At 43.6% G+C, this 12,187-nt stretch overlaps 1 protein-coding gene across 4 annotated transcripts in view; it reads left to right on the top strand.

Annotated features, from left to right (window-relative positions):
• WDR7 (WD repeat domain 7) overlaps window positions 1–8,995 on the top strand; it is a 351,933-nt gene extending 342,938 nt beyond the window's left edge. For all 4 annotated transcript variants that reach the window (XM_049111821.1, XM_049111824.1, XM_025422170.3 and 1 more), the window contains 2 exons: window positions 534–638; window positions 6,251–8,995. In XM_049111821.1, coding sequence (XP_048967778.1) covers window positions 534–638; window positions 6,251–6,454 — 309 coding nt within the window. In that variant the 3' untranslated portion in view covers window positions 6,455–8,995. The remainder of the gene's footprint in view (window positions 1–533; window positions 639–6,250) is intronic.
• The last annotated feature ends 3,192 nt before the right edge of the window (window positions 8,996–12,187 follow it).

Raw genomic sequence — 12,187 nt, 5'->3', positions numbered from 1 at the left:
TTTACTAATTGCAGCCATATGCATTTAAACACAGTGTTATTGGTTGGAAATGAAGCATAAAACATGAAAAATGTATAATTATTAAGGGCTGAAATTATAGTTTTTAACTCTTTCCAGAACAGGGATGTTATGATACAGCTTTGTTTTTCATTTCAGATGAGTGAGGCTCCTACATAGACTTGGTGATCACTTGCTTACCTTCCTTATTAATTGTAAAGTTCTTCCTTCTAATGGAAATAAATGAATTAACACATTGGTTTACCCAGTAATCTATGCTTTTCCCTTTGGACTCATGCTGTTCTCCCAACTCAGATACAGGTAGATTCTTCAGAACAAGATTAAATAAAGCCCTTGGCTATATCATTGAGAGAACTTCGGTTGCTTTTCCCCTCTTTCTAATCTGATTTTATAAGTAAAGAACATAAGGGTTGCTAATCTCCATGGCATAACTTGTTCAGCACTGAATGCATTAGCATGTGTGTGTGTAATAGTTCTGTGGCATGCAGACCATTAATGACTGAATTTTATTTTAGACAATCCATGGACACAAGGGACCAATCACTGCAGTGGCCTTTGCTCCTGATGGACGATACCTTGCCACCTACTCAAATACGGACAGCCACATTTCTTTCTGGCAGGTAAGCGTTGATGCTACAGGGTCTTGAAGTATGCTGCATGATTTGCTGTTGCTGGAAAGACTTCCTGTTATGCCTGCCCACCAGCCCTTCCTCCTGCCCTCCTCTCTCCTTTCAACAAATATCAGGTATTTATTATGATTGATTGTGTGCCACATGCTAGCATGCAGGGTGCACTGAGAATATTTAGCCATCTGGAGAGAGTGGGGTCTGCTCTCCCCGCGCTTGCAGTCTGAGGGAGACACGTGTAAATAAGCAAGCAATCATGATACAGAAGGGGAGCCTGAGAATAAGGTGGTGGGGCTGATTCACAAGAGGAAGTGACGTCTGAACCGAGACAGGGTAATGCTGAGGAAGGGCCAGATGGTAAGGGTAGGGCCGAGCGGGTGTGTAGGGAAAGGGAGCAGCCTTTCAGTGGTAAGCAAGGGCACAGCATGCCTCAGGGCCTGGCCAGGGAGGCACTGCCGAAGGCTGCAGGCAACCCCAGCACGGCAGAGGGCACAGGGAAAAGGCAGCCACATATCACCCTCAGATCCCCTTTTATATTATCTCACTTCTGTTTGCATTCTGAATTCCCCATATAATGCTTTTCCTTCCCAAACTATCAAAACCTTTTCAAAAACCCGAGTATCATTGAATGGCAGTTCATGACAATGCCTGTATTTAATTCTAATTAAAATGCATATTATCTTTGAGCGCCTAATTTTTACAATAGAACTTGTTGTATCCTCAGTGATTAATCTCCATCCCATCTTTTTCATTCTCTTCCTCCTGATAATTATTAAAAAATATTAAACATGATCAACTCCCTCCCTCATGAAAAGCCAATTTAAAATTAGGTTGTTACCTTTACTTTCCTAGAATGCAAGTATGTTTTATGAGATTCAGTTTATTGCCTTGAAAGCTTAAAAAAAAAGAATGAAAATTTAAATAAGACTTCAGCACAACTTGATGATGGTTTTAAAAAAAAATCAATAGCTAATAAAATGTAAAACAGATACAATAAATTGCTTAATTAACAACATGCTATTAAAGCATGACAACTTCCAAATCTGTCACAGACTTTTCCTGCCCTTCCTCTAATTTAGTTTTCCAGTTTATTTTCTCATTATCTTTTCTCCCAGAATATATCTCTGAGCATCTTAATTGGCTTATATTAAACTCTCTTCTTTGGAAGTCTCACCAGTGCCCGTTTCCACAGCAGGCCACCGGGGGCCTGAGGTTTGCACTCACCCCCAACAGTCCCACCACCAGCCCGTTAGGGGTCCACAAAGCAGACCCTCGCAACAGCGCTGCTCTAAAGGGTTTTCCCGCCAACTAGTGTTTCTACACAGTGGCCTCTCTGCACGAAATGTACTCTGATACAGATTTTTGCTGTTTCCTGTGCTCTTGGAATCCCAGAGAAGTGTTTATATAAAGCTCCACGTTCATTTGGTACTCATTGGGCGTTGAAGAGCCAGATGCTGGCCTCTGCCTTCAGGATCCCAAGTCAGCAACCACAGTCCCTGCTTCAAGAGCTTGGCTTGGTCCATGCTTCCTTCTGTGGAATAAGCAAAAACAAATCTTTTTGGTTTTTTGTCCAATTTGACTTTCTCAGAAAATTTGTTTTATAAAGGAATGCCTCCTAATATGAAACTGTTTCCAGTAGTTTCCTGATGTTTTCTGTGATAAAGCTTTTTCCCCTTACCTCGGTGTTCAGGGTACTGTTTCGATATATTCATCCCTTCCTTGAATTTTTTTTTTCTATCTTTATCAGAGTTCCTGCACAGCACATTGAGGGAATTACGGTTAGCATCCTTTCTTACCTCAGAGCTCAAGATCGTTCATTAGATAGATGGTAGCTTTTCGAGATACTTCTCATCTTCCAGTTCCCCTCTTCAGGCTCCTGCTGCTGCATCTGGGCTTTGCCAAGCACACTTGAACCTGTGCACCTGTACGTGTGTCCGTGCACACTGGAGCCACAGCAGGCTTCCTTGGCGCACACACTCTCCGCTCCCAGGGCACCTCGTGCCATCCGCACTTGTGGGTGGGCAGTGCACAGAGCACAGGGGCAGCCCAGACGACACCAAGTCTTTTTGCCCCCAAACCCAATGTCAGGATGTAAAACACAGCCCATTTCTTAAATTGTACCCTGTTAGGTGTTGAAATTTAAGTGGAAGGCACAGTAGCATTTCAGCTTCATCAAGAAAATACAATACAACCTCTTCCAGAGGTTGGGGGTGGGAGGTTGATTTGAATTAAAGAGAGTCCAGAAAGCAATGCTGGATCTCCTGCTGCTCTCTCAAAATGGGCTTTGCTGATTTATTTAGATACATATTGTTTTGTTCTAATGATGTATGATAATACTTTTATATTATTCCAGTAAATGTACTGTAATATATTTTGAAAACTTAATGAAGTCTTATTAATACAGGACCTTACAAAAGCTATGAGCTATTAAAATCTTTGCTGAGAAATGAGTGTTAATGAGAAATATTGGTTGGATAATTACTCAAGTGAGACTTAGTAAAAGGCTTGTGTGCAGCATTACTTACACTGAGAATTGCATTAAAACACTTCCTGTTTTGATGAATTACATCTGTATGTGTTTCTGTGTGTTCAGAAAATAATCTTCACAGAACTGATTTTGTGAAGCATTATTTTTAAAGGGAAGGGAAAAACCAAAGTTGCCTTTTAGTTATTTACAAATTCAGCTATGGAATGACATCACTCAGCAATCTTCCAAGCCCTTTGATCCTCTGACAACATATTCCTATTAGTTGAATATTTCACATCAGAGTATCATGCCATTGGTATTTGAACGAGGGGAGTTGAGCAACGAAATCAAATACAGCCATGATTCTTTCATCTAAATTTTACCCACTACCGTCCGACTAGTGAGTATCCTTCCTCAGAAATGCTGAAAGTAAATTAGATGGACACTGGTATCGCTTATGGCTGTGTATTCCATCACGAAGTAGAATCCTATTCAGCCCTTTAGAAAGGATACTGTAAATCTGTGGCCATTAACATGAAAAGATGGTTCTCAACATTTTGTCGAATGAAAAAGGCAGATTGTAAAACTGCCTTCTAATATGAGCCTGTTTTATGTAAAAACCCTTAAACTCGCTTCTCCTTATACAGACCTATACTTGGAGGTCTGGGAAGAAGTTCACCAAAATGTTAGTGATTGTCCTTGGGAAGTAAGATTTCAGGGGACTTTTGCTCTTCCTTTTATACTTCTCTTTATTATTTAAATGTTCCATAATGAGTATTATCTTTGTTATCAAGAAAAAAATGTAAGGTTACCAAATACTCAAACTCCAGGTAGCTCGTACTCATTCAAAGCTCAGACTGCCCTTTCACGTTGTTTGTAAGTCGGTCACTGGTCAGGAAAACATGAATATCGAGTAACAGCACGGTTTGTAGTTTCGGTGAGTGTTCTTTGGCTGAGCTTTTTGGGAAAAGGAATACTCACCCTTACTATGTCAGATTATCTCTAAACTGAAGAGGTCACGGGGAAAGCATGGTCTGAGGAGCATCACGTTATTGTCACCCGAGGGTCTTCATCGTTTCAGCTGTACGCAAGTGTAGCAGTGCAGTCCCGCCTAGAACCTCACTAGCCCTGTTCTGAGGCGGAGAGGCTGTGCAACCCTTCCAGGGGTATTTATCAGATCATCAAATGTTGTATCAATCATTCATGAGCTGGCTCAGCTTATATGGAGAACCCAAACGGAATGATGGGCTTCTTGGTATCGTTTTTCCATCTGTAGCATTCCAGTAACGTACTCTCTCCCTGTCTCCCCTTGGCCCTCACCCCATGTCTTTTATGTGGCTAAATTTTGCAGGAAATAATTAAAAATAAGGAAGTGGCTGAGCATGTTGGATACCCTTAGCACTTGGAGCCACCAGCAGAACTCAGGCTTCATACATATTTTCATAGAAAATCCATAAAGAATGAAAAACACTTTGTAGTTATTTATCAACTGAGAAATGAGTTGTTGTTGTTGTTGTTGTTTTTAAAGCACAGTATGCCTATTGGTGCCAGTTAATTTTAACCACCAATTTTCTGGATCATTTGGATCTGTTCTGTTAGAGAACTAAATTATTATGTACTGTTACTTTTTGTTCAAGTGAGAACTATCAAATCAAGCTCACCACCACTATTTATATTTAAGCTATTTGGGAACCTTCAGAAAGCAACAAGACATTGATTTTTGTCTTTTATGGCGTTTTTGGAAAAAGGGGAGAAAGAAGCAGGGAAAGAAGTTTTTGGAGGATGACAGTAAAGTACTGTCTAGTTTTAAATGTTAACTTTAACAGAAAGAGTTAATGATAACCATACATTTGGTTTTAAAATGTGACCTCGTACACTAGTGATTTTTTTTCACCTCTGTGTTGTGTTCGGCACTATTATTAATGCAGGAAAATCAGTAACATTAGTCATCTTAAAAGGGTTATTACTCAAGATGATTTAAATTGTGAAAATGTCAGTGGAGCCTGCACGCATCCTGCTAGAGATGCCATGATTTACGCCCTCTGACACCATCGTGCTGCTGAGAAGGGCCAGAAAAAAGAATGGCTTATATTTTGCACTGATCCAAATGCAGAGCATGATACCAGCAATAACACATCTTACAGGATTTGCCAAGGTTTTATGTGTCAACCATTTGTATACATTGAATCATAATCTGCATGCTTTACGCAAAACCCTAGAGTCATATGAATTTAGATGGGGGCTATACTGAAGAAGAGAATTGGAAATGAAAATTAGCGTAAAGAAAAATAGTATTTCTGAGACCTCTTTTCTGATTTTCAGTATGTTTTCCATGTGATTTGCAATAGCACAAAAGGTATCTATTGAAACACATTGTTGAGTAACATTTAGAATCTGCAGGATTCTTCCGACCCCGTTGCTCAGGTAACAGTTCACTGAGATAACTGCCCTGCACTTGGTGTGTAGCCCTTGGGCCGAATGCATGGTCGTTCACCAGCCATAGTTTCCACGTTATTTTTCACTACCGTGAATGGATTAAGAGAACTTAAAATTCAAATCAAATCCCGAAAAGCCACCAAAAAAGCAGAAATCAGCTGATAAAAATACACTCCCAGGAAAGCACTCAGGTGCTCTCTGTTCAGCGAGGCAGCAAAACAGCCACAGATAACCGTGCTGAGATGCGGTTGGCTCTGGCTTTCCCCTTCAGAATGAACCAGAGCTTTCCCGAGACTGAATTCTGTAAAAAGCAGGTGAGGCGGGAAGGGGGGAGGTTTGAGCCCCGACCCGGGGCGGACCCCGCGTGGCTTTGCTTCCCTGGGTGGTCGGGAAGGGCCCAGGGGTGTCCCGACGGCGCCCCGATCGCGGGAGCCGGCGCGGCCAGACACCGTCCGGCCGAAGGGGCGTTGGCATCTCAGCCCCCTTCCCACAGACGGGTGCCTCCCGCGTGGCAGGGCCTGCCCAGGGTAGGATTCTCCGGATGGGTGCTGCGTCCTTGTAACAGCCCCGAGCGGCCTCCCGCCCCGCCGGGCGCCCCTCCGGGCCGGGCTCGGACTGCTGCCCAGGGGAAGCCCAGGCAGAGCTCGCGGCCGCAGCAGCGTCCTTCCAGTGACACGTGTGCCCCCGTCCCCTGTCCCCGCAGATGAACACCTCGCTGCTGGGGAGCATCGGCATGCTCAACTCGGCGCCGCAGCTGCGCTGCATCAAGACGTACCAGGTGCCGCCCGTGCAGCCCGCCTCGCCCGGCTCCCACGGCGCGCTCCGGCTGGCCCGGCTCATCTGGACCTCCAACCGCAACGTCATCCTCATGGCCCACGACGGGCGGGAGCATCGCTTCATGGTCTGACGCGGCCGCCTGCCGGGTTGCTCTGTCCTTCCCCGCGCGGATCGTTCCTCAGTGCCCGCCCGCGTCACCCGGGGTGCGGCCGAGGCCCTGTCACCCCTGCATGGCTCTCGGGGCACACTCCCGCTCGTGTCCCCTGTCTGACGCCGAGGCCTGCACACGCCGCGCTGCAGGATGGGGCCTGTCCGTGACACTAGGTCATTTTGTTCCCCCGGCCGGGGTGGGGGGGTGTCCGGTCCCTAGGAGCACCCCTGTTGCTTGGTGCACCAGAAGCCTCAAATTCAGTAAACACTGTGATTGCATTCCCAGCCCGGATCAGCATTTTCATAGAGCTACCCCCGCCCCCCCCGCCCCCCGAACTGCTGCTTGAACCTGGTGGTGTTGACATTGGGTTTGGAGGTCATGTGGCAGTCCTAATTAGCAAAGTTATTTTCCTTTGGATTTCCTGAAATACATTATTGTTTACCAAAAAGATTCGGTGTTTACATGGTTGGTCCCCACCCCCCCCCCCCCTGCCCTATGATTGCTAGGAAACTACTCACTACAATTTCCTAGGGTTTAGCCACTACTGCTTTATTAACACCTAACAGATTTGAGATTAATGAGAAAATAGACCAAAAAAAAAAAAAAAAAAGTTCCTCCTCACAAGAGAATACAGTTTCCCAGACACCTAGCCTTCTAAAATGCTCATATCCTGCTCAATAGTATATTTAGTAGTTTGAAATAAAAATCATCACTATTTATGATCTAGTTAATGTAATTATCCAGTCAGTATAATCTCTTAAATGGGCTTTTATAATAGAGAACTGAGTTTGGAAGCATAGCATATATACTAAATAAGATTCTATGTCTGTTGCTACAGGTCCTTTTAAAAAAGACCTTATCCCATCCCTCCAGAAACCTCACAGACCTGTAGTCCCCACATGTACGACCTACGTCAGTTATGTAATAGCTACAGTTCAGCCTTCGAACTGATCAATTAAAAACAAAGCATCCCTTTTACACAAGTATCCTAGAAAATTAGTAACTACGGCACAAGCCTTCAGGAGTACGTATAAAACGTGAGGGCTCTCAAGTTATTTGAGCCAACACTGCAAGGAGGGTGTTCATCATACTTCAAAGGAAGCTTTAACTAGGTCGCTTTCTTCTCCTTCTGTCAAATTATGCTGGTTCTTGCTCATGGTGATGGAAAAAAAAATCCATAAAATAACATTTTGTATGAATTGCTCCTCCTAACAAATCTTGATCTGTACATAGTTGGGGATTTGGTGGTTTGGTTAGTCGATTGGTTGGCTAGGCACAATGGTTTATTAAATACCAAAACAAAATGACTTCTTAAATTCAGAGCAAATATGAAGTTTACAGAGGAACCAAAATGATAATGGGAACATTTAATTGGAAAAGCATAGACTGTCAGAGTTCATGTAATATACAAAAAAAAAAAAAAAAAGGATCACAGTCCAGGAACAAATACATGTGTCATTTTATTGAAACAGATTTTTAAAGAACATGTTAAGAAATTAAGAGCACTGGAACGTCTCTTTCCTGTTGATATGAAGTATGTTATTTGCATTGATGGCGAACCTGTACTGTTTCTTGGTTTTAAGACTTTGAGTGTTCTTTTAAAAGTGAATTTATGCCACATGCATGTACATTGTATTTATAAAGATTATATATGTAGTTTCCAAGGAAGAAACAAAGAACTATACAGTGTAGATGTATTCATTTGGTGAACATGCCTGTTGTGTTCAATATAGGTAAAGAAACTTGCGGTTAACAAAAGACGCGCTTGGTTTTTTCCAGTGGGCTCCCGAGTCTTCTCGATACCCAGCACATGTTTACTTTATGAACTTAAATAGGGATTAATTTATTCTAGACTACAAAGTTGTTTCGGAATGATGATGCAAAAGTATACCTTAGAGAGTTTTTTAAAACAAGATGCATCAGGAAAAAGGTGTGAGACAGTGGCAGGCCACCACAGACACACCGTGGCCCGCACCACGGAGGCCTCGAACAAGCGTGGGGCCCAGGGGCCAGACATCGGGGCAGTGGCCACAGGCCAGCCCATCCCACATGCTGTCATTGGCCAGTAGGATAGCCCTACCATACACATGGGGCGGATGATACCTGAGGGTTAGACGTCTCTAACCGCTAAATGAGCATTTGCCTTCTTGTTACCACAAATCTCCCCTTGGCTCTTTTGACAACTACTGTCCCAGACTTGATCACAGCTTAGACTTCTCAGCACTGAGGTAAACTTTGTATTGTCATCCCAGTGTATGCTTTTAGTGTCTTATTGATTTCGTCGGCACCGTATTTGGACCTATCCTTGTAAACGTAGAGACATATGTGGCTTCCGTGGTGATTTACAAGCAGAAGATGACATGACGTGACACCTGTATGAAAATGTGATGATTGAGCTCGCTGTGTGCAGCGACTGAATTAAAATGTCTGCCTCTCAAGACATTTCCACTTAATAGATTCTATATGTGCTGAATGTCCCTGTGTACATACGTGTGTTAAATAAAACGGAATTGTTCTGAAGATTGTTTTTCTCATTAAAAACATTGTTCACTCTTCGTAAACATTCTCAGTTGAAATCCATATGCTTTCTCCCCCGCCTCCCTTCGGTACCAAAGTAAGCCTTCTGTCTGTGCACAATTCCTCATTTCCCCCGAGGAGAGCTAGCTTCAGGAAAGGCAAACTTGTCACAAAGGACAGCGGGACAGAAGACCCGGAAGACGCAGCCCAAGTGTGACCCGACTCCTGCAAGCAACTCAACAGCACCCTCTGTGGTTTGGGCAAGGGAACTGCACGCGTGTCGCTCCATCTCCGCCCAAACTTGCTCCTAAATAGGCTTCGTTGTACCGGATTCCATCCTGTCAGACTTCTTGAGGTGGGTTGGCTGCCCCGGAGTCGGGGGGCGGGGGTACCGGGCGGAGATCATTAGATTCATTTCATTTAGGACTCAGTTTGGAGCTGAATGTGAATCCCTGAGGTAATGGGTGCCATTGGTTTCCAGGAGAAGCAAGACGAACAAAATAGGTCATCGCTGAGGGCTCATTAAGTGGCGAATGTGCGTCTTTAATTTTCACATAAGAATGTAGAACGGCCTACACCGAGCCAGCCGTCATGTAACTGTGATTTTCTTTCAAAAAAGGGTAAACATTAAAGGAACTGCCGGCCACATCTTCGGCCCTATTCAGAGGCCCAGTGTCCATCCGGGGAATTGCTTTAGCGTCTCCTGGTGACTGCAGTGTGTCCTTATAGGGAGAGTAGGGGCCGTTCCGGTCCTGTATGATTGGTGATCACATAAACTGATCAAATGTGGAAAGGGCATGACATTAATAGGAAGGTAAAGCCAAGCAGTGCTGGGTGAACTTTCACCTTTCACCCCTTCAGCTGACTGACAGAGCTGAGTGTTGGAGAAAATCAATACTTTGGAGCCAGGAGGGAAATATTTCCAACCTCTAACTAGAGAATGTATTTTGACAAGGCCAAGATAATCCAAGCTGCACAGGAGAAAGAGAAAAGAAGACTCATTTTTAAAGCTTGACACTTCAAGGTGTTTTTGTACGATGGTTTAGAGATTGTCAATACATACAAATACCAAAGGTCAAAAAGAAAAGCCAGAAGAATTTCAAAAATTAGATGTTCGGTTCTTTTTGCTGTTTACAAACTAAAAAAAAAAAAAAAAAAGACTGCAGAGAGGTGTGTGCCTGTAATTGTTTAAATGAACCAAGCCCACAATGCGTGTTTGGAGGTTATCATCCCCCTTTAATCAAACCTTACGTTTCTGGAGGCAGCACGATAAATAGTGAATGCCTAAAAGGGTGTTTAGACTTTGTGGTTCTGTACATTTCTTTTTTAAGGACGTGAACTGTTTTCTGAGCAGTTACATCGTTTTGTGCTCCCATCCCAGCATCTTGTTTTTCGATTCACGCTGGTCCTGCCAGGAGGCTCCATAAGCCTTAAGGCCCCCTTCATATTTGGTTCATTCATTTGCAGGAGAAGAGAGTTCGGTACCTACCGAACTTGAATTGTCTCTAGTTTCCCGAGTCCCTTTAAGCAAATTACTCATAAAAGTATTGTAATTAGTGCCCCGCTGAGTGAGAGGCTGATGCATCTCTAGGAAGAAGGTAAGCAATTCGCTCCACTCTTACCAGCAAGATTAGATCCATTCATTCTGGGGACAGATTCCTCCGTCAAACGGATATAGATTCTTTTCTTTCCACAGATAAGAAAACGAAGTCAGATGGTGCCCATCCCTTGCAGCCAAGCTCAGGACAAAGGAATCTGGAGTAACTCTAAGTATCTGACCCTGTTTTCTCCCGGACGTGCCCCGTCAGGCGTGCTGTCAACATAGGCTAATTATGTGAGTATTAAGATAACAGTGGAAAAAAAAAATAGAGCCTTAATGTGGATGCCTTCCTTCTCATTAAAAAATTACACTCTACTCTGAGAAGATAGATCTGGCTGGGGATTTCAAATCGTATTTGTTTCAAAAGGAGGACACAAAAAACCAAGAGCCCCTTTGTATTCTTCAGTCTCTCGGAGAAGGACAAGAACCTAACACATGGCCGGTTTGTAGTAGGTATCAAGTAAATATGTACTGCATTTGTTAAATCCGTGAGACGACGCCTATAGAATGCTTGTTAAGAGTGGCACAAAGTACGCATCCAGTGCGTGTGAGCTGAGAGTGTTTAGTAGATGTTTAGAAGGCCTCACTGAACGTGCGTCAACAAGGTCGTGAATTATTTGTGCTCTTTGGAAAACGTTGGATTTTCATTTTGTGTTTTTATCTCTATCTAGACTCCAGTAAGAGGATCCCGGGGTGGCTCAGCGGTTTAGCACCTGCCTTGGGCCCAGGGCGTGATCCTGGAGTCGTCCCGCGTCGGGCTCCCAGCATGGAGCCTGCTTCTCCCTCTGCCTGTGTCTCTGTCTCTCTCTCTCTCTCTCTCATGAATAAATAAATAAAATCTTAAAAAAAAAAAATAGACTCCAGTAAGAGGTCTGGACATTTACCAAAGGGGAGTCTGTGGTTCTCCCTGGATTCACCACATTGCTGTGTGCGACTGTCTTCTTGTCAAAACTTGTGGACCCTGAGAAATGCCAAAATACATGCCGGCGGATGGGCCCGCTTGATTTACAGCTATTGAAGTTATAACTGATTCTTCCGAAAGAGAGTAGTTCATACTAAATTTAGGACTCACAGTAGCATCAGGGTTGGTTTTGGCTTACTAATATGAGTGACTGTCTTCAAACTATACAAAGTATCATAGAGGAGGTTTCGTGGAATCCCAAAAGCACGGGAAATTGAATGTTGGAGGTTCTATTGCCAACCTCTTCTTGTCTTGACTGGTATCAAAATGACGTAGCGCCTCACTTTACCCAAATGTGAAATGTCTGGCCTAACATTTGACCCACCCAGTGGCACGTAAGGTTTCAGTGAAAATTTTTGAATTTTAATTCAAATAGATAATACGAAGAAACATTTTTATTCAGTTTGCAAGTATCTATTGAACCTTAGTATATGCCCAGCATACGTCCCGTATTCTAGCATCCTGGCTGGTGAGCCAAGGGCCACAACACCGATGGAGTAAGTGCCAAAAACAGGTGGCAGAGAGCGATGAGAACATTGGAAGTGATTCATTCTCCTAGTTAGAGAGGAAGGCCTTGGGCTGAGCCCTGAGGAATAAATACAAATTAATTAGGATGGATGAAGGGATGTTTTAA

The sequence above is a fragment of the Canis lupus genome, chromosome 1 (assembly GCF_003254725.2).
Source record: "Canis lupus dingo isolate Sandy chromosome 1, ASM325472v2, whole genome shotgun sequence".
NCBI classification, from domain to species: domain Eukaryota; kingdom Metazoa; phylum Chordata; class Mammalia; order Carnivora; family Canidae; genus Canis; species Canis lupus.
Note: the sequence above shows the minus strand (reverse complement) of the source record. Positions and strands in the feature narration are given on the sequence as shown.